The 19,051-nt window shown below is 47.2% G+C and overlaps 1 protein-coding gene across 3 annotated transcripts in view; it reads left to right on the top strand.

Annotated features, from left to right (window-relative positions):
• Positions 1-19,051, top strand: part of LOC147900769 (pfkB-like carbohydrate kinase family protein) — a 157,720-nt gene that overhangs the window by 98,383 nt on the left and 40,286 nt on the right. For all 3 annotated transcript variants that reach the window (XM_087375565.1, XM_087375563.1, XM_087375564.1), the window contains exons 6-7: positions 11,219-11,271; positions 11,392-11,542. In XM_087375565.1, coding sequence (XP_087231691.1) covers positions 11,219-11,271; positions 11,392-11,542 — 204 coding nt within the window. The remainder of the gene's footprint in view (positions 1-11,218; positions 11,272-11,391; positions 11,543-19,051) is intronic.

The following is a 19,051-nucleotide window of genomic DNA, read 5'->3' as shown; positions in this document are numbered from 1 at the left end:
TAAGTCGTTGAGCCACACTACGCCCTGCCTTGCCAATCGCAGTGGCCGGAAGGCTGTGAGCCCATCGTCGCCATGCCCATCGCCGTTAGGCCACCTTGCCACACCTACGCTACCCTTGCCTCAGCCATGCAATCCTCCGCTGCCCTGTCAAACCTAGGTTAGCTCGTTAGTTAGGTTAAGGATTAGTTAGGCTGGGTTAGGTCTAGGTTTAGTTAGTTGGGCTAGGATAGGTTAGTGCTAACCAGGGTTAAGAAGTTAGCTTAAGTCAATGACCTAACAATCCTAGGGGTCTTAGGTTAGTGCTGTCCTAGACCCCCCCCCCACAAAAAACAAACAAAAAAACCTTTGTCCACTACTTTCTCACAGAGCCTTTCCCAGCCTCGTTCGGGCTTATTTGCACCACATTCTGCACTGCTTCTTCGACCTTTCGTACGAGCCACTCCCATCACATTTTAAGCTGTGAGACAGGTATTTATTGACAGCAATCCAGCACACCTATATGCATTTGATAGTGTGTGACAGTAGCAAAGGTTTATTACACACCATGAGGGAGCATGGGGCAACATGCCTCTAGCTTTGCGCAGCTTTATGCAGGGCTTTGAGCAGTTTGCAAAAGGCTTAGGGCACCTTCAACATGAGGATGATTCACAACCGAATGGAATCCTTTTGATTACCATCCACAATATGTTGTACCCCATTACATTGGATGTGTTGCATCATGTATTTTCGCCTTTTGGGCTTATTGAGAAGATTGTTATCCATCAAGTTTCAGGTGGACTCCAAGCTGAAATGCATTTTGCCTCACAGGCTAGTGCACTGCAAGCACAAAACACCTTGCATGGTCGGGATATATATGATGGTGGTTGTACCTTACATATTCAGCTGTTAGATTTGACAGCGATGTCCTATGTTGAATGTCGAGATACAAATGACATACAGCAACCAGTTGTTGGAGCTATGATGCCGAGGGGAGTGATGCCAAAGGCTATGCAAGCCTATAGCAATAGACACCCAACATCTGGGAAGAGTAATGCAGTCCAGCCATGCTATGTCACTCCCTGGCATGCAGCCAAACCATGCTTTAGAGCCATGGATGATGCCTTTGAATGAAGGACAAAATTATGGTCGTTGTCAAGTGACTGCAGCTGCAAATACTAAAGGATGTTGTGGGGAGAAGTGTTCTAATACAAATAGCAGCTTAAATGACTATGGACAACAAGAATAAAAAGCTGTCATTTCAGGAGCACCCAAGGGTATATCTCCTAGCTTTGCAATGCACACGCTTGATGGCACAAGGGCTAAATTCATGGATGCTTCATCGGTGATGCTTCAGAGCACGGCAAAGAACCAGATGGGCCAACAAATCAGCGAACAAATTTGTGAGAAAGTCGGAGAGGTTGTGCACATTGCAATGCAGTCGTTGGGAAAGCAGCCCATGCTTCCTCCTATGCACCAAAACGATGAGGATGGGAAGGATATTGATCCACCCAAAGAGTCTCTTGGAGCTATGATGTCTAGAGGAGCTATGCAGCCCAACCATGTTATGCCTCTCCCTAGTATGCAGCCAAATCATGCTTCAAAGCCAAGGAAGATGCTTGAGTATGTAGGACAAAAATCTGGTTGTTTCCAGGCATGCATGCCATATTTCAGTCCATTCACAACGAGGATATATGGAACCTCATTTATCAGCTGATTGGAAATCCTACAATGATATCAATCTTGGAAATTGTCCCTTGTATGGAGATCTTAAGCAAAGGCAGCTTTGCAAAAGATCTAGCTGAGCTTGAAGGAGCCAGTTGGAACAGAATGATTGCACGAGAATGTATGGCTAGGCCTTGTCTTTTGAAGTTTAATGTTCATGCTACATGCAACCTGCTGATGTTGTGTGGGAAAAGAGGCAGAAACATCCAGCCAGCCAATGGTACAGCAGCATATCTTGAATATCCATGTATGCAAGCTCATGCCTCTCCCTCGACAAAGAAGATGTACTGGCATGCATATGCAAGACTATGGGTCAGCACATGCACTTTGGGTTGCACATGCGTGATAGACTTTGTTCTCCGTGCATGTTTGTGTTGTCTTCTTACTACCACAGCAACATGGACAGCTAACCCTTTTCAGCCCGAAGCAAATGGAGGTCAAATGGGATCTAGCATTTTGTTGTTTCATCCAATGCCCCCTCCTTGGTCTACCGAAATAGCTTCAAACAATGTGTTTGATTATTGTGTTGTTTGGGGGTTGGACTTTGGTGTCTCTAGCGACAAGGAGAGTTTATGGGACCATGCCTACATGACTCCTAGCAGGCCTGATTTGTCTCTCTGAGGTTGTTTGGCTGTTCAGAGGCTAGATGCGCCATGTTTCAGCAATTGTGCCATCTTTGAAAGAAATACAAAAGACGTACATGCTAGCATCCAAGTATTGGAGCCCTACGGTGTCTCATATGTGAGAACTCTAGATCCAGAAGATGGTGAGGGATTAGAGAAACTCATGGAGTTGTTTGAGTCCAAACACAGCAGCTATAATGAAGACGATTTTCAGTTTCACATTTGGTAAGGACAGAATAACTAGAGATGCAATGCAAAGACAGCTCATTGAAGCTAAGATGTTGGGTATATGGAAAAGCAAGCAATGCTTCCCATGTGGACGAAAGTGGACAGAAAAACACAATGCATCGTGCAAAACAAAACCCATGGGGACAGCTGGAACTCATGTGATTATGAATGATGATCTTGCCAGGATGGATTACCAGCCACATGGCCCCGGAGGTGCCACAAAACCCAAGGCAAAGGAATATATCACATCTCCTTGTGACCCCAATGGCATGCATGATAAAGTATGTCCTTTTTACAGCAAGGGGCCTTGGTGCCTAACCATCACCTGCAATTTTGAGGACAAAATTGTTTTTGAGGAGGGAGGGATGTAATGAAGGCCAAGATTGGGCCAAGTTAGTGAGGGTTAGGCTAATTCCTCTAGGGGATGTTCAGGCCTAGAGAGGGCAAAAAGGAGATAGTGTGGAGGGAGACTATATTAGTCCACCTCCCCACCCTTTGTACTCACTTTTTGAGTGATATCTAATCCTATCTACTCCCATCTCCTTCCTCCTACGTGCTGCCTACACTCTCTTCTAATCTCTCTCTATCTCTCTTCCCCTCACCCATTTTCTCTCTCTTCCTCTCCCTCTTCCCCTTTCGCTCCTATCTCTCTCTCTCCCCTCTTTCCTCTCCCCTCTCCTCTTCCCCCTTTTCTGCCATCTCTGGCCTTTCACCAATTCAGCCCCTGCCTCCTTCATTGCACTTTTTGTGCATGACTTATCTAAGAAGGGAAAGTTGTTGCCTTTTATTCAAGGTTTGCATTCCTCCCTGGCAGCCGATGTGAGGGCTTACAAGCCCACACCATTGTGCAAGCTGCCAAGCTGGAGGAGGTATTCGAACCAAACAGGTACAAGCAAGCTACATGCGGCACACATGGGACTACATTTGGGCCTGAAAGAAACCCAAGATGCTCGAATGGCATGACCGGAAGGCTGTATAGCAGCCCCATTTCCCAGGTTCCTACATATGTGGCAGAAAAATGCCATAGGCAAGGCCTTATAGGCACCCAGATGCGAAACCAAGAGGGAAGCCAAATGCTGTAGCAGGAAAAACAGATATTAAACACAATAGCAGAGCCATCATGGACAGCAAGAAGAGGGAAAATCAATGCTTTAAGTGTGGCAAGAAATAGACTCTTGAAATCAAGGAGGCTTGGAAAATGTGAAATACTGGGACAGCCAAACTGAGAATGATCAAGGAAGCTGGTGGATGCTCCTGATATGATGTGACTCATGAGGAGACAGATGGAGCACAGGAGTCCGGAAAAACTCCAGATGTTAGAGTCTAAAACAGCTAGTACTTTATACAATATCTTTTGATGCATTGAAATTTGATGGATGTCAGAAGTGATATCTTTTGATGCATGAGGAAATGTGCAGGCTGTAACGACGAGATGTACGGGGCTATACGACGAGATGTACGGGGGAGTAAGACAGAGGTACGAGGCTGTATGGAGAAAGAAAGAAAGAAAGTTTATTAAAGTCTTCGGAAGACCGATGGGTCTATGAGGCTCTGAAAAACCCAGTACAAACAAGTTGTGGGGTTGGAGCTACTAAACAAGCATCCACGCCAATGTAGAATGCAGAATGCAAAAATGCAAAATGATAGTACTAAGTACAACATAGTCATGCCAGTGGTCGACTACAAATCATCATCATCATCATCATCGCCATCAGGACATAAAGGTGGATGAGGCAATGGAGGCATGAAATCGGTGATAGAGTGTTGTCGGTTGCTCATGGGTGCAGCTCTGTGACGTCTCCTAGTCATAGCTATGCGTCTAACAAGGACCACAATAACCCCTGTCGGTCGGGCTCTAACTTTGAACAGAGAGGGGATGTCTCCAAGTGTAATCTGCGCGTCAACCCTCTGTCTGAGCTGTTGGGTCACTAGCTCTGGATCGCGATTATGTTGAAGCCTCGTTTGTGGGTGTCCATGTGATCTAGAAGGAAGAACTCAATGATAGAGCTCTAAGAAGGATCTGCCAAGGAAGAAGTTTGCTCCTGTCTCCGTGACCGAAGTGTCCTCTCACGGTGCCTGACTACCTCATGGATGAAGCCCGCCAAACATCTCTGGTGTGGATAGGAGAGGAACTTGGACAAAACCCCAAAACTATCTCTGAAGAGGCAGTAGAAACGCCCTCGGATCTCATAGTACCAGGGCACTTGAAGATGAAGTGCTCCTCCGTCTCAAACCTCTTGCATGTCACATAATATGCATACGCGCCTCTCCCTGGGTATGCCCTCTGCTCTACCGCTCTCAATACGAAGTCAGTGTGAAGAGACCCGGAACTGCCCAATAAAGATCCTCAATGAATGGGATAGGTAGATCTGCGTATATACTGGTGGGTCGATGAAACCCTCCTCTGTGATGTGCAAGCAGTGATCTTTGTAGAAGCTGAGCTTCATTGGGAGCTCACTCGGCCCCAACAAGGTCCCAATGTGTGTAGCTGCAAGACATCCTCACGGATTACCTGGTTGACCTCGTGTGATAGGAGGGGAGAAAACGGAGCATCCAAATTGTACTGGAAGGGAGGGAGTCTATCCATGTGGAGCCCTAGTCGCTCAAATCATCTCTCAGTGCATGCATACCAGCATCTCTGGTCCCCCCTGCTGAAAGTGCCATAGAGGATAACAAAGCTAGCCAAGGTAGTCTGCTGCACGGAAAAGTGTAATCCATGTACTCCCTGAGTCGGTGTAGATACATGATGACCTGAAATGCAGCATCTAGTTGTAATGGGGATGACCCAAACTCAGCCTGAATGATCTGGTGAGGAACGGACGGCTTACCGGAAATCATTTGCGATAGCATGAGCAACTGTAGCCGCTCCACACGAGCCCACTCTGTATCCGACAACTGTGACCCCCAACAAGGGCTACCGTACATCCCTGATGGACGGACCAAGGAGTCAAAAAGCAACCCCTTGGTCGGTGGATCCTGAAAGTGCGAGCGGAAGCACTGTCTCTCTAGTTTGGCCAATGAAGCGTATCCCCTACCCAAGTGGGCCTACATCGCGGGTCTCATAGTGAAGATGGGTCTGGAGAAGACAACCCCCAGATATGTTTTATATTTGATTTTGCTGAATTGGTCCATATGTGATCATAATTGACCCATGTGTTGTCGTGCTTGTTGTAATAAGTTGACTCATTTTGTAATATGACATTAGTTGTTTAGCATTTTCCATTGCATTCAATCCGCCTCTCGACAGTCGCTCTCCAGCCTGGAGTACCACGCTTCCAAATGGCGCGCAAGGTGAAGATGATATCCTGCCAAATGGCTACTAGAGTAGCCGTCAGAGAGATCGACTAGCCTCCCATCACTCTGCTGCATCTGACCACCCGACCTACTACCTAACCTAACCCTTGTTAGGTTAAATCAACTAATCCTAAACTAAACCTAACCTAACCTAATTTGATCCTACTTGATCGTTGATTCTAAGAAGGCATCCTCGTAGAATGCTATGTTTTGGCATGTGGTCATGTGGGGAGGCCCATGTTTGCGAAATGCACACTTGTTGTAGGTAAACTTTGATCACTACATGAACCTCTTGATGTGTTAGGCATAATATGATGGCATCCAAGGAGTATTGGTATGGGGGATATGCTTTGAGACATATGATGAGAGTGTAACCATCAAGTAGCCGGCTTGTACCAACAATCCTCTTCCTTCTCTATTTTGTGAGCTGCATGGAGGATAAGAGGGCCTTCCAAGGTAACCTCTGTCTATCCACCTCAGTCTAGCCATAGTATCCGGGTTATAATATGAAAAGAGGCATTTGTGTTTAGGGTTATCACTATGAACTATGCACATACTATATCATGTGGAGTGCATTTCTTACCTTGCATATGCGTAAGAGCAATCACGACGTTTAGCTTCTTGAATCGGAACCACTCATCTCTCTACGGAACACTGTCCAAAAACCATCATCACGAGGGGACGAGGGTTGAGCGATACATAGTCCTCTACACAAGAGCCATGACAGAAGTTATGGGACGCCCTATGCTTCCATCTTCAATGCCCACCTCTTCTCGTGAGTTGGTGTGTATTCCTGTCAGCTTGATATTGATTTGAATGGATTTTATGTACTTGGGTATCTCTTCCACCTTGATTGCAGTACTTCATAGTTGACCAACAATTGAGGTGCCCTGTCCATAACTAGATGGCCCACCCTACCACTCATCAGGTCATGGTATTGATGATTGTATGGTGTTCTCGGTGAGAGACAGAAAGAAAGAAAGAAAATAAAGTTTATTAAAGTATGCTAAAGACCGATGAGTCTATGAGACTGAAAGAAAACCTGATACAATGAGCAAAAAGGTGGAGCTACTAAGGGAGCATCCTAACCCATGCTAGAGAAAACTATGTAGACATAGTCAATGATATCATCATACATGTCACTATAGTCATATGCATCCATCCCTGGCATCATCATCCCCATGGGAGACGTAGTATGATCCAATACAACACGATACATTGCATAAGGGAGCGTCAAGGTACACCCGACGACAGACTAGGCAGTGTAGGCAAAAAGCCCATGATAGATCTCTGTATGCTATCTGGATGAGTAGTTCGTTGTATCCTCATGGCAGCTACCCGACTCCTGATGAGCGCCATAGCAACCCCGATCGGCCATACCCCAAGTTTGAAAATAGAAGGAACGTTGGTGAGTGTATTTGTGCGTCTGCCTCTGTCGAGTGTGTCACATCTCAATGTCAGGGTCTCTGTCTCTCCTGCTATTTGTGACCCAGGGAGCAATATGCTCTGACTAGAAGAACTCAATGATCATACTCTGGGATGGGCTAGGCAAGGCCCCTTGCTCTTGTCTCCGTGATCTGATGAGACACTCTCTATGTCGGACCGCCTCGTGGATGAAAGCTGCTAGGCATCTCTAATCTGGGTATGAGAGGAGTCTGGAGAGGCCCTCAAAGCCGTCTCTGAATATGGCAGTGGTATCATCCACAGATCTCATAGTAGACTGGGCAATGGATGATAAAGTGCTCCTTTGATTCCACCTTGTGCCGCTCACATAATGTTCAAACACGACTCTCTCCGGGGATCCATCTGCTCGCCCGCTCTCGATACGGAGTCGGTGCGATGATACATGGAACTATCCAATGGCAATCCTGAGTGAGTGCGGGAGGTGGGAATGAAACCCTCCTCAGATATGTGTAGGTAGTGGCTCTGACTATGCCAACTAGGTCCTGAATGTTTGTAACTATAGAAGATCCTCTCGGATGATCAGGTTGAACTCGTTCCCCCGAAATGGAACAAATGGAGCATCAATGTTGTACTGGAAGGGTGTCATCCTGTCTATATGGAAACCTAGTCTCTCAAACCATTTGCATGTGCGCGTGTACCAGCATCTCTGATCACCCTGAGCTGCTAATGCCAACCAAGGTAGCCTGCGTCGCCCTGTGGTACAAGAGCCATAAGCTCGCACGCAATATAGATAAGCGATACTCTAGAATGCCGCATCTAAGTGCAATAGAGATGCTCCGAACTCAGCCTGAATGATCTGATGAGGAACAGATGACTTGCTATGGATCATCCGTGATAACAAGAGAACCTATAATCCGTCCACTCGAGTCCACTTTGTGTCAGATAGGTCTGGTCCCAACAAGTGATGTCGTACATACCCGCAGGACGGACCAAGGAGTCGAAAGGGAGAGCCTTGGTCCGTGGATCCTAAAAATGTGAACGGAAGCACTCTCTCTCTAGTTGGGCAAGTGAGGCATATCCTCTACTCAGACGGGCCTGGATCGCCGGTCTCATCGTGAAGATAGGTCGAGAGAATAGAACCCCTGGGTAAGTGTATGATGAGACAATCTCCATTGGTGCCCCGTCAAAGGTAAACTGCTCTTTACTCTTTCAGGGCCCCAGGTATTTTTCGAGACTTGATTCCTCTTGGGCTCTTCACATCCAATGACACCTTGTGGAGTCGTGCTTTCTAGAGGATGTTCCGGCCACTCTTTTGAGGGCTGCTCACTCCTCGGTCGACTCTCCATGGGAGATCCTAGCTAGCATTGCAGCATGGCACATTTGGAGAGCCAGATGCACTGAGGCTTTGGAGGGTTCTCAGGTTCACCCTTCTCAGATCTTGGCCAGTACTTGGACAGATACGATACACACTTTGATGGCCATTTGGGCGACCATGCAGGGATCATCTCGAGCAGCCTCCTCCAGGAGAGTTACTTTTCTCAGAGATTGGAGAGACTCTCCCTTCTTTGCTGATACTTCTACAGGGTTGAGATGGCATTTTCAGCCTCAGCCTTGGTTTCTTTCTACCTCATTCCTCTGAGGTGTTTTTTATTACATGCTTAGCATGGTGTATTTCCGCACAGAGCTTGCTCTAGTGGGTTTCTTTCTTACTTAATAGAAGTCTCTTTTTTGAAAAAAAAAAAAAGGTAAACTGCTCTCCGTGTGCAAAATTGTTCTGGAGGTATTGAAGATCATAAGCTTGGTTTTACTCAGGTTGACCTTCAAGTCATGGGACTTGCAAAAAGCCCATAGTGCATCTAGGTGTTTGTGGAGCTGATCAGCGGACGAGGATAAGAGTTCCGCATCATCAACATATAATAGAATCTGGAGCAAGTAGCCGGCGAGAGAAAAACCATCTCCTCCTAGGGTCCTCTATATAAAGGCCAAACAAGGTCGGTGAGAGTGGGCAACCTTGTTTGACCCCAGTAGTGCTCATGATCTCATCTGTCCATCCACCCCCCTCTCGTAAAGTGCAATAACAGCCCAAACTATCTCTTGATCATAGCTCAACTCTTGCAACTGCTGATGAGATGTGTTCGTGGTACTGTATCGAAGGCTTTGAAGAAATTCACAAAGCAGCAGTAGACCCTCTGTTTTCGTGCCCTGGCCTCTTGTATGACACTCCTGAGTGTAAGTATGTGGTCCATGGTCTCTTGATCACGCCAAAAACCTTCGTGCCCATCTGCCATGAGTCCCTGCATCTTTGCATAGCGACTGAACTCCATATCCAGTACTGAAGCATAAATCTTGGACATGACATGCCCCGATCATAATGGTCTTGTAGTTACCTGGACTGATAGGATCCCTTGCCTTGTGGATAGGTGTGATAGTGTTGAGGGTCCATGTGCGTGGGAAACCGAGACAAACTGCTTCATTAAATAGCTTTGCTAGGACAGGGGCTGGGATATCAATCTTGTATGGAACAAACTTGGTGCATAAACCCTCATGATCCTTTGCTCGGCCATTGTGAAGCTTCATGGCTGTGTCTGTGACCCCCCCCCCCCCCCCCCCCCCCCCCAAGTGAATAGAGTGCAGGAGGTCGGTCGTGGTTTGTGAGAGACCAGGAGTGGGCTGGTTGGGGATGTCATATAATGTGCGAGCATAATCGTGCCAAACCTGGGTCCTGAGTATCTGTGAGTGGTGAGGGGGACCATAACAACCCTAAGGAGGTCGATGCCAGAGGTATGTCGTTGGCAGTAACTGTAGCTATGGATGTAGGGGCTACAACTGAAACTGGGGCTGAAGCTGAGGATGAGGATGTAGTGGGGGCTGAAACTGAAACTGAAACTGAAGCTGAGGTAGAGGTAGAGGTAGAGGTAGAGGTAGAGGTAGAGGTAGAGGTAGAGGTAGAGGTAGAGGTAGAGGTAGAGGTAGAGGTAGAAGTAGAAGTAGAGGTAGAGGTAGAGACTGAAGCTGAAGCTGAGGCTAAGGCTCGGGTGGATCCCGCCTTTGCTTTGCTGTCAACCCCAAGTCCGCTTCGATTGTAGCACGTGCTCACATCCTCAAGTTTCAGTTGTGTCTGCTGTTTTTTTTTTTTTGGTCGTCCTTCTTGGTTTTGTCCATCTCTTTATCTCGTTCTCCCTTTCCCATTTCTCTTGGACAAACTTCGTGATGTTTTCTTTGAACCGGTTCTAATGCAGGGGCAGAGGTGGGAATGGGAGCAGAAACGGAAGCGGGAGCGGGCTAGAGGGATTGCACATGAGGAGGGTTAGGATGACCTTCTCTAGGGCATCGAGGAGCCAACTGCTATGGACTAGATGGCCCGGGACTTTGAAGATGAGGTGCTGGCCGGAAGAGCCGTGCAGATTCCTTGGAGCACATTGGGGATGCTAGTGGACGCAGCACACACACATTGAATAGGAGCAGCACTAATGGATGCTGAGATCCAAGGCATGGAGCAATTCAAACTACCGCTTGTGGTCTATGAGGCTGGCTCGGATGTGACAGGCATGAGATGCAGGCGAAGGTGAAGCAGATGATGGTGTAGCTGGTCAAGGGCACAACAATCCGATTCCAGAAACCTCATTAAAAAGATTGGCTAGGATTGGAGTCCCTAACAGCCTGGGGGCCCCTTTTTGGCACCACTAGCCCCCTAACAGTTCAGGCCCTTTTTGTGCGTGCACTGCCTTCATTGTCAATGATAGAAACCCCGGTGCAAATGCAGTTAAGCTTGGAGTAACTGTGAAGTTTGTTTTTATGGCATGTCTTTCATATGCATAATGCCAAATGTTGGATTTGACGATCAATGGTTTCTTGGTGTGTTTATGGCTTTGAAGTGTAGCTGCTTGTTTCTTTCAGTTGGTATCTCTGTAGATGGGTTTTGGACAATACATGGCATAATAACCAACAACCTTTGGTTGATTTTGCAGGTTTCAGAAAAGGGGACATCATCATTTACTTACATAATTGTGGATAGAGAGGAGTGAGTATTTGGGCCTCAATGAATTTCTTTCAATGTGTTAGTAGGTTTGGTGTTGTTAGGATGATTTCTGTCAACGGCATTGCTGTTCACAAGGTGGCAGTTGTGTCATGGTTTTTCTAGGAACACCCGCACTTGCATTCATTCGCCAGGAAACCCTCCCATGGATCCTAAAGAGTTATCAGATAGTGCTCTGAACTCAGTCTTGGATGGAGCAAGCATTCTCTACTTGGATGGAAGACTTACAGACACAGCTTTAATAGTTGCAAATGAGGTGAAAGGATTCTCTCTTCAGTCACTTCTGATTTCAAACCGTATCTCTCTAAGCTTTCTAAGCTTCTGCATGGGGCTGGCAAATCAACTGCATGATGCTATGAGCAATTGTTGCACTGGATCTTTGCAATGATGTTATCATGATTTGAAAATGTTAAAGATGATTTCTGTGAATACATGGCAACAAACCTGACAAGAACTCGCCATAAGAGGTGTGGTGCTTGCGACTTGACACGAATGGTGAGCCAACAGTAAAGAGGTTTCGGACTGATCAATGAATGGCATGCATTATCATTTGAAGTTTTGGGCATGAGTAGCTCACGTCATGTGACCAGCCTTAGTGATGCGTGACATTTGAAAGCCTTTGTGTACAACTGGAGGATATATTGATGAAATTTGTCCATCATAGCTTATGAAAGACAAAGGATTAAGGAGGCTGAATTGAATTGTGGTGTTTATGTGAAAATCCTATTTGCTTCCATTCATGAATTCAAGATGTTGAAACATCACTTGCTTGGACCAGATTTTACTGTATAGATTGATCATCAGAGTGTATGGTTTTTTCTTCATTAGCCATTCATCTCTAGTCGGGTCAAAGCACCATGCCCTCGTGTGAGTTGTGCTCTGGCCGCGTGGGTCATTGGAAAACTGGCCCTTTGAAAACTGCACCCAAGTATGTGTAGGACTGCACAATCTCCATTGGTTGACTCTGGTATGTAAAGCTATGTCGGTGAAGCAGTGTGTAAGAGGTGTTGAAGATCATGACCTTGGTCTTCCCAAGGTTAACCATCAGGTCTCTCTCTCTCTAGAACACCTCTAGGGCATCTAGATGTCTTTATAGCCCCTCTGTCAAAGATGACAGGAGGACTATGTCATCCATGTATAGTAGAATTTGTATCATCAAGTCTGCTAGTGGTGCTCCCTTGCCTCCTAGACGGTCGATGAAAGATGTAATTTCATCAATGTAGAGTCCGAAGAGAGTCGGTGAGAGAGGGCATCCCTGCTTTACACTGATCGTGCTCTCAACCCAGTCTGATAGGCCTCCTGGGACACGAACTCTCCCTCTGACGGACTCGTATAGGCTCAGAGAAAAACCTTTGGAATCTACATATCCTGTAGTATCCTAATCATGTGGGATCGCGCGATAGTGTCGAAGGCCTTCCGAAAGTCTACAAAACAAGCGTAGACTTTCTGGCGTCTCGACCTCGCCTCTTCAATGATAGTCCTCAAGGTGAAGATGTGGTCTAGAGTGGAGTGTTGTCTCCGGAAACCTGCCTACCCTAGAGCATGCTGCCCATGTGCCTCTGTATGGTTGCTGATCTCCCTCTCCAGTATCGATCCATAGATCTTGGCCAGCGTGTGGCCAATCGTGAGAGTGCAATAGTTCCTAGTATCCATGGGGTCACTTGCCTTGTGTATCGGTACTATGGTGGTGGTACTCCATAAGGGTGGGAAGCCATGACATATGGCGTGGTTGAACATCTGTGCTAGTACCGGAGCCAAAACCTCTTGTCCATGATCGAAATGCTCAATCTGTAGCCCCTCATGGTCCTGTGCTCTCCGGTTATGAAGCGGGCTGAGTGCAGCCTGCACATTCTGTGCAATGAACAAGTGGCAAGTGGTGGGCCCGGACATAGTGGACATATCAGGTGGTGCTTGCATCGGGACATCATAAAGAGAGCATGCATAAGTGTGCCAAACACTTGGGTCTATGATGGGTATAAGTGGCTTCCCCTCCGATAAAAGCCCCCAACCAATGGTGATCCCCCTCTCGAAATGAACTGATCACCTCGTCCATTCTGTGGGTGAGGAAGGCCCGCCGCTTACGACATGTCAGTCGCCGTGAGATCCACTGTGCCTTGGGTGATGTCAAGTGGCCAAGGGCTCGTTCACGTGTGAGGTGAGCTCTCATCTCTCTGCACTCATCATCATACCAAGGATTTTGTGGCATCTTCACTAGTGAGGCACGTGCAGATCGAGTCGTGGGGAAAGACGTGATGGCTGCATCCATGACTACTATGGCAAGGGTGTTTGAGGCGTGGGCGAGATCTACAACATCTCCAAGTAGTAGGGCTGGAAATCCCTTCCAGGTTGCTCACATAGATGGGGTCTAGGGCACGATCAAAGTGAACCTGTACACGAGTGGTCCCCCCTGTGACTGGCATAGTGGTAGAGATACAAAAGGCCAAGTAGGAGTGATCAGAACCGAGTGGGGGAGGGGGTACAATAAAGTAAATGTAGACCATTGTAAATGATCAAATCATGAACAGCCCGTAGCTCAAGTAGATGTCGTCCATACTCTTTCACCTATGGTGCATCTGCAGAGTGTCTCACTATCCCGAGCTCAGCTGCATCTAGTTCTGGTACAAGGGGGAATCCGATGCAAAGTCCAGTTGGCCCACCTGCCTGTTCCCTGTGCGTGCATTGAAGTCACCAAAAACATCCCCCTGCCTGGAGAATTCAGTGATATCATCCTGAATCGACTCATATGGGCTGTGCCCTTCTGTGGTGACCTCACGTCAGGCTACCGCCTCAAGTTGAAGACGCTTACCGATGCGTGTTGCATACGAGCAAAAGGGCACCTCTGTAATCCTTTCAAGTGCCTTGCTCTAGAAGGCCAAAACCACTCACTTGGATCCCACTATAACTTGCGAAGGGGTGGCCCTCCCATAACAAAAGCTACCACCACCTGCAATCAGGGTCCTGCACCAAAGTTACTGGCATTGGGTCAATGGAACAACCCTTTCCAAGACGACCCACTACTTTTATCCGCTGCCACTCAAGCATATTGAGGGCCTCGTCCAACCTTGATCTCCCTTTGTCTCTGGATGGAGAAGCCTCCTTGGCCCCACTCTGTAATGCATGGTGCAGAAAGCGGCGAGGGATCGGTGCATGAAAAGGATCCTCAGGGGCACCCTTGCCATAGAGAATTGACCATACTAGCTCGAGGAACTGAGGCTCCATGTAGACCAACCCTTTAGGACTCGAGGATGGCAGCTTCTATCTCTAGCATCGTTGCACCCGCCCCTCTTAGGGTGAGAGAGGGTTCTTGCACGTGCATCTCTATCTCAGAGGCCACTGCAAGCTCGAAAGAAACTAGTTGAGCCACTGTTTCACTACACCAACCAATGTATGTTTGCTATCCCAGCATGTATACCTCCTAATCCTAAACCTCGGCATGGAAGAGAAGGGAATGGTGCTCAAACTCCTCTTGACATCTAGGGATGGCTCAGATGAGTCTCCCAGATAAGCACCTCCAAAACTTCTGTAAACTCCTCATCAACGATGACCCCTTCCTTGGGAGGGGACCTTAAAGAAGGTCCACCGATGAGATTGTTGCCGTTGTCCTTCTGTGCAGGATGTTCCCGAGAAGCCCTCGCTAAATTAGGATCTTCCAGGGCTCCGATCCCTGGGTGAGACCATGCACCACAAGCTTGCCTAGCAAGGCTCTTTGCATCTCTGGATCAACGATGCCGATGCCTAGGGTAGGATCACGTCTACCAAGTGACCCTGGCTCTAGTGTTCCAAGTACCATCCAACCCTACCCACAATAAATTGCACACCAAGAGCCTGAGCTGTCCCATGCTATTTGAGAAAACACTAGCTAGAGGCTATGTACCAATCAAGAGGACTTGGTTGGCCACGATAGCTCACCTTGCTAAAGAGAGTTTGGCCGAGCTTATGCCACACTCTCAAGCATTGGGGCTATTTGTTGCTCAGCTGAAATGTGGATGCCCACCTAGCATCCTAAGTATCTTGTCTTTTGGCCCCATGGGATCAAGCGGAAGCCAAGAGAGGCCTCCAAGTCCAAGATCTCTTGATCTCCTCAGCTACGAGGAAGTTGATTGATTTGGTCCCTACATGCTTGACAATACACTTGCAAGGCACCTCAAACTCCCTATAGGCTTTCTACTGTGCCCTCCACAAAAAGGGCTATGTCATTTGCAAAGCTTTGAGTCTAGTAACTCCTATCCAAATCAAGAGGCGTCTGTTGCAGGGAACCAAGAGACGAGTCTTCCTTTTTTTGGTTACATGGTCAGTAATGCCAGAAGATTCTAGATTAGTTGTAGAGGTTGGAGACCATTCAGAGCCCCTCATTGGGAGGGTTATTAGGTATCAGCTGATTTACAGAGTCTTTTGGAGAAGGTTCCGAAAATCCCAAAGAAATAGAAAGATTACCTTATTTTTTTGGCTTTCTATACATGGAGGGATTGCAGTGAACAGGTGGAGATCCAGGTTTGGGTAGACTCCACTTGTCCTAGGTGCTCGTCTGCAGAGGATGGGACTGCAGACATGCAAGAGTCATTTAAATAGGGGTTGCCAAGATTCTCAGCACTTTTATTTCTTCTCATTTCTTCATGACTTGGGTATTGGCTCTCTTTTTCAGGACCATATATTTTCTATGAGTGGCAGGATGCTCCTTGGGCTCTCTCCATTCGATGACACCTAGTTAAGCCTTGCTCTCTGGAGGATGTGCCTATATCCTGATATAGACTAATAGATGCTGATGTGGATTCTGCCTGGGAGATGCTAGCTAGTATTACTGCTTTGCAAATTTGGAGGGCCCAGATGCACAGAGGCCTTACATGGATCACAGGTTCACCCTTCTCATACCTTGGCTAGTATTTGGGCTGATACTATTCACATTGTAATGGCCAATCGGGCGAGCATGTAGGAGTCCTCCCGGGCAGCCTCTACTAGGAGGGTTATATTCCTTATGGAATGGAGGGGCTCACCCTTTTTCTCAGAGACTACATCAGGGTTCAGGTGGCATTTTCAGCCTCAACCTTGGTTTCTTTCCAACTCATTTTGAGTTTGTATTCACCCTTCTAGAGTGTTGTTTCTCATGCCAAGCATGATGTATCTCCGCTTCAAGCTTGCTCAAGCGGGTTTCTTTCATACTTAATAGAAGTCTCTTTAATGAAATTAAAAGTAACAAAAATCAAGAGGTGCCTAGAGCCTGTGCGCACGAAGAGGAATAAAAACAGAGCAAAGGGCACCCCATGCGAATTGAGAAAAAGGCCTCCAATGTGTGACCCCTAATAAGCATCTGTCCACAAAGAGGAATAAAAATAGAGCAAGAGGGCACCCCTATTGTATTGAGCAGGAAAGAGGAAAGGCCTCCCCTGTATGAGCCCTCGAATACACCAGTCCAAGAAACCCATCCTTTGCATGGTGCCCTCCACAAACACCCATACCTCTCAAAATCCAAGAGGTTGTCTGTGATTGGCTAAGACTCCTCCCACGCGCAATCCACAGCCTCCGTAGTGAAGATGATGTCCAAGATGCTGCGTTCTTGGACAACACCATTTTTTGTACGATGAATGATGTTAGCGAGTTGGGGACACAACCGCAAACTCAAGTCCCTAGCTAAGATCTTGTAGGCAGTGTCTGAAAGGGTGATTGGGCACCACAGATGGATATCTGAAGGGTCTCCCCCTTTCAAGATCAAACAAATCCAGCCACGATTGAGTGACTATGGGAGTAATCTTGGAGTCGAAGATATCCTAGAAGGCTAACCATAGAGATTATGAATGCACTCCCAAAAGCACATGAAGGACGTTGTCAGGCCATCCTTGCTTGGGTACTTTTGTGATGGAAGGGCCTCCAAGAACTGCTCATCTTGGAACGGGCCATCAACCTGCCTACTAAGGCACTAACTACCCTGACGAGATGACACCAAAATGTTGTCAAATCCTCTCTCATTTCCAAGTTCCAAGGGTTTAGTCACCTACGATCATGGGTAATTGGTTATCATAGTAGAGTGACCACAACATAGGGTCTCGGGTTGTATTTTCGTGAGAGGTGTAAGCTACAACATAGAAAGCAATTGTCGTATCTGCTTAGGTGAAAAAGAAGTGTTGTTTAAACGTTCAGGGCCTCAGGGGTGTACCTCACTGCTGCCGCAGGCAGCTGATTCGTAACCAACTTCATCCAGGTGTTACTAGGGGTCCCATGGACATTATGATGATTCAGGAACACAAATTGGATGCGAGGGATTGTTCCAAGTCGGGTAAGCTTCTTTCAGGTCACACTTTTTGGTCACCCGCCTTGGGCACCAGGGGAGATACTTGCATTTCTATTTCTTCTTCTATACTCCCCTTGGTGATTGGACACGGGATCATAGTCCGTTCCAGAGCTCAGTGGATTATACTTTTGATTGACGGGCATAAGGTTGATGATGCTTTTCACACTCAGCCACATTCTCTCATGTTTTCTTGGTCGAACAGGAGATTGCAGATGCCTATACATGTACGGATTGACAGATTTTATGTGGATGATTGGGCTCTTGATAGAGGTGGTATTGTTTGCATTGCAGTTGGGGTGTCCACTTCGGATCATTTTTCAGTGGTTTTGATGGTCTCAGATCCCCGTGTGAGGCGCCGCTCTGCCAGTGTTAGGATTCCAGATTCTTTCTATGCAGAGGAGAGCATTACACAGAGAGTTTTGAGGACCTGGGTATCTCATTTGCAGGATGGGCAGCTTTCTCCTTCAAACTTAGCCACAGCCCTCTCTAATATCAGTGACTTTTATCTTTCAGTTGCTCGTATCAGAAGGGGTGAGATCCTCTGGCGTGAGATAGGTATCTGCCAGTAGTTGGCTGCCCTCCAGAGGGAGGAGCAGAAGAGGCCTACAGATGCTTGGATTCAAGAGCGCCTTGCTGCAACAAGGGCTCAGCAGCAGTTACTTTTAGATCAGAGAGCAGAGTATGCCTTTCACGCCAAAGAGTCATTTTGGACACAGAAGGGAGGTAGGGTCAACAAGCAGTTCTTCTCTACTCTTGGCCCCAGACATAGTAAGGAGAGCGTCGCACAACTTGTTGACTTAGGCGGAGTTCTTCAGACACATCCAGATGCCGTCTTGCAAGTTGCCTCCCCTCTTGAAGCCTTATTGACCTTGCTCCTCACTTGGGCCTTGTTTTGTCTGTTGAAAATGCCTTTGCGCTCTTCTCCTTCCCATGCATAGTTAGAAACCCTCCCTCCTTCCCTTCCTTGTGCACCCGTTACTCACTTTCTTGGCCTCATTCCCGCTAGACTTTGGACAACCACCTTGTCTTTTGGCTCATCCTCCCTCCCTTCTTTCCCCCCTTTTCTGTATCGTTCCATTTGCCTCTTCTTCTTCCCATCCTAGCAGGTATCAATAGTATTTTGTGGGGATCTAGAAAGCAATCCAAAAGGCGACGGTTTGGTCTAGAAGCTCCATGGAAGCATCCTCAATCCCCTTGTGCTTAGACTTTCTCTTTCAACGGAGGACAAACAACAAGTCGAGTACGTCGTTCAAGAGCTTCAAGATCGAGAATTAGTGGATCATAATTCGGTCCCAAACGTCATTAGGTTAGGCGGGTTTGGCCCTAGAAGCTGACCACATCTAGGTGGTCACTAACTATGGGAGAGGGGACTTTTTCCTCTAGCTTGCAATTGCCTAGCTCCCAATACAACAGAGTCCAATATACTTGGGCTAGGTGGTGTCAAACTCTCCTATTCTAGCCTCTACTGCAGATCACGGGAGC

The sequence above is a fragment of the Dipteris shenzhenensis genome, chromosome 6, assembly GCF_047967505.1.
Source record: "Dipteris shenzhenensis isolate YYH24624 ecotype China chromosome 6, Dip_SZ_1.0, whole genome shotgun sequence".
Lineage (NCBI taxonomy): Eukaryota > Viridiplantae > Streptophyta > Polypodiopsida > Gleicheniales > Dipteridaceae > Dipteris > Dipteris shenzhenensis.
The sequence above is the reverse complement of the archived record's forward strand: the minus strand, read 5'-3'. Positions and strand labels throughout refer to the sequence as shown.